Source organism: Vigna angularis, chromosome 2 (genome assembly GCF_016808095.1).
Source record: "Vigna angularis cultivar LongXiaoDou No.4 chromosome 2, ASM1680809v1, whole genome shotgun sequence".
NCBI lineage: Eukaryota > Viridiplantae > Streptophyta > Magnoliopsida > Fabales > Fabaceae > Vigna > Vigna angularis.
The window spans coordinates 6718298-6721100 of NC_068971.1; the positions used below are offsets into that span (position 1 = coordinate 6718298).

General features: G+C 41.3%; 1 protein-coding gene across 1 annotated transcript; it reads right to left on the reverse strand.

The window, feature by feature from the left end:
* Positions 1–205: 205 nt before the first annotated feature.
* LOC108327201 (subtilisin-like protease SBT3) lies at positions 206–2533 on the reverse strand. The gene has a single exon (XM_017560931.2). The coding sequence runs from the start codon at positions 2531–2533 to the stop codon at positions 206–208; it is 2328 nt and encodes a 775-aa protein (XP_017416420.1).
* Positions 2534–2803: the final 270 nt, after the last annotated feature.

Here is a 2803-nt window from a genome sequence, read left to right on the forward strand (position 1 = left end):
ATGTAATCATATTTTAATCAGATTCTTTTAGTACATCAAATAAAAGTTTAATCAGATTTATTTGTACATAAGACTCTCAATACATCTATGGTTCAATAAGGATTCGATAATAAGTGAAACTAGACTTAGTAAATAACAAACTTTTTCAGGATAAGCTCTAGCAAATAGTTTATTATTTTGGGGGTTCCATGAAGTACTCAGAATTTCATGGCAAGGAGAAGGAAAACTCATACAAAATTCCACTTGGTGCCACTACAATGGGGCTCCTAACACTGTGTGCTCCACCATCTTCCATCCAAATAAGATCCCCATAAGAGATATCTTCCTTCTTGTACTTGTTGTACTTTATTACAACACTGTAGCTCAGCTTCTCATTTTTGTATCTGAATGACAAAGTCTCAGGGGACACTGTCACCACAGAGCCCTTAGGTTCTGTCACCTTGGCTCTGTATATGGCAGCACCAGCTCCAACATTGGTCACTGTCCTCCTAAATTTGTGGACAACTGACATTGTTTTGTTGTTATAGATGGCTATAAATGAAGGGTAGTTAAGATCAAAAGATGGTTTTGCGCAATTGTAGGATGATGATCTTGTAATGGCTAAGATTTGCTTTATTGTGTAATTCGAAGCACAAAGCAGATCAACATAGTCCTGTGGGGTGGCATCATATATCAAACCTGGATCAAGTGCTTTGTTAGGGTCAATTTGACCAGCTCCCATGGCAAGAGGAGAAGCATATTGAGAAGGATAGCCATAGTCTCTAATTGGATTTTGCGTATTATCTAGAGGACTAGCTGTGGTTACTATTGCAGACCTTATAGCAGCAGCACTCCATTCAGGGTGTGCAGCTTTCAGAAGAGCAGCAACACCAGAAGCATGAGGACAGGCCATGGATGTTCCAGACAGCAAATTGTAGTCACTAGGTAAGTACACATTGTCGCCAATTTCAGCTGCTGGAGAATCAGGAATGAAAGCAGCAAGGACATTAGAGCCAGGTGCCATTATGTCAGGCTTCAAGACCCCAGGGTAGTTTGGTGAAGGACCTCTTGAAGAGTAACCAGCAAGAGCTGGTGCTGGCTTCATTCCAACAAATGTTTGCTGAAATTTGATACTGGCTGTTGGATTCTTATGACTTTTTGCATACTTGATCACAGTTGGTGCATCCTTCGCACTGATTACAATACTTGGAAAGCTACCAATTCCTGAGTAATTTAACAAAGGACCATCAAGAAAAAACACTGCCCCTGACAAACTAGCTTCATTAACAACCGACATTTGCTTGTACATTAACTTAGTGTCTGGAACCAAGTCACATACAATGATCGCATCTGTTCTCAGTTTCGATAACAACTTGACTGAGTTACATGCTGATATATTCTTATAGTAGACAAGTGGAAGATTTTCCACCAAGGCATTTGCTGGAAACACGGTCGAACCAATAATGGTTCGGCCATTTCCAAGAACTAGAGAACCAAATGTGCGGTCAATGGTACCTGCAGCCACAGTCAGAAGCCAGGGGATTCCATTGTGCAAAGTACCAAGATCAGGACCATTGTTACCTGCAGAGGATGAAACCAACACCCCTTTTTCCATTGCTGCAAAAGAAGCTATTGCTATAGGATCCTCATAAAGTGGAACACCATCAAACCCCATAGAGATGGAAATGACATCAACTCCATCAGCAATGGCTTGGTCCATTCCAGCCAAAACATCAGAGGAGTAACGACCCTCTTCCCAAAGGACCTTGTACATGGCAAGCCTAGCTCTTGGTGCAATGCCTCTGGCCACCCCTTTGGCATAGCCAAAGTAAGAGGCTCCACTGACGTAGTTGCCAGCAACTGTGGAAGATGTGTGAGTTCCATGACCCTCTGTATCTCTGGCTGAGTTCATAGTGATTCTAACCTTGGGTTTTGCAGCAATCACTCCTTTGTTGAAATATCTGGCTCCGATCAGTTTGAAGTTGCACATGGAAGTGTTGAAGTCTTGCCCTTCCTGACAGGTTCCTTTCCATTTACTTGGAATTTTCTTGGTCATGCCATCATCTTTGAAGCTTTCACTCTCAGGCCACACACCAGAGTCAATAACACCCACAATGACATCCTCCCCCAAATTGGAAGCGTGCCAGAGGCCACTGGAAGAGGCTAGGGAGAGAAACTCAAAAGTGTGAGTGGTGTCTATGGTGACATTTCTGTCTGGATATGCTGCAACAAAACCACGAGAGTTCTTGAGAGCCTCTAACTCTTCTGAGGTTAGCACTGCACTAAAACCATACATGGCATGGTTATAAGAATACACTATCTGTTTCTGTGATTTCTTGAATGAGTGACCAGGCATTGCTGATTTTATGGACTGAACGGAGGATTCAAACCAATCATGATGCGTTGAAAAGGCAGCGGGAAAAAGGGATCTGTCCATGTGTACTATGTATGTGGAACTCTCTGCAGCACTGCCATGATGAGCCAACAGAAACCAATGAGTAATGAAGAGCATGAAAGGAAGTGGAATCACAAAGTTAGCCATTGGCTCCCTCATTGTTTATGCAACTCAATCAAAATTCCTTAGTTTGAAAAAACTGATCAGATCACGTATCATTTATAAGAAGTTTTGGTCTGTAGATTGCCAAAGATATTGACATGTGTAATTATTACAAACTGTGGAAAATATAATTGAAAGATAATGGTATTTATTTTATGCATCAAAGCTAATATAATTTCTTTATATTAGCTTTTTTTGATGACCAGATAAGTCAATTGAGAGAAAGAAGGGAAAAAAGTGTAGACCTTATCCTAGCAGTGAAAGAGA

What these genes read in the sequence shown, in the direction of transcription:
- LOC108327201 (XM_017560931.2), bottom strand. Translation starts at nt 2,533, where the DNA reads ATGAGGGAGCCAATGGCTAACTTTGTGATTCCACTTCCTTTCATGCTC.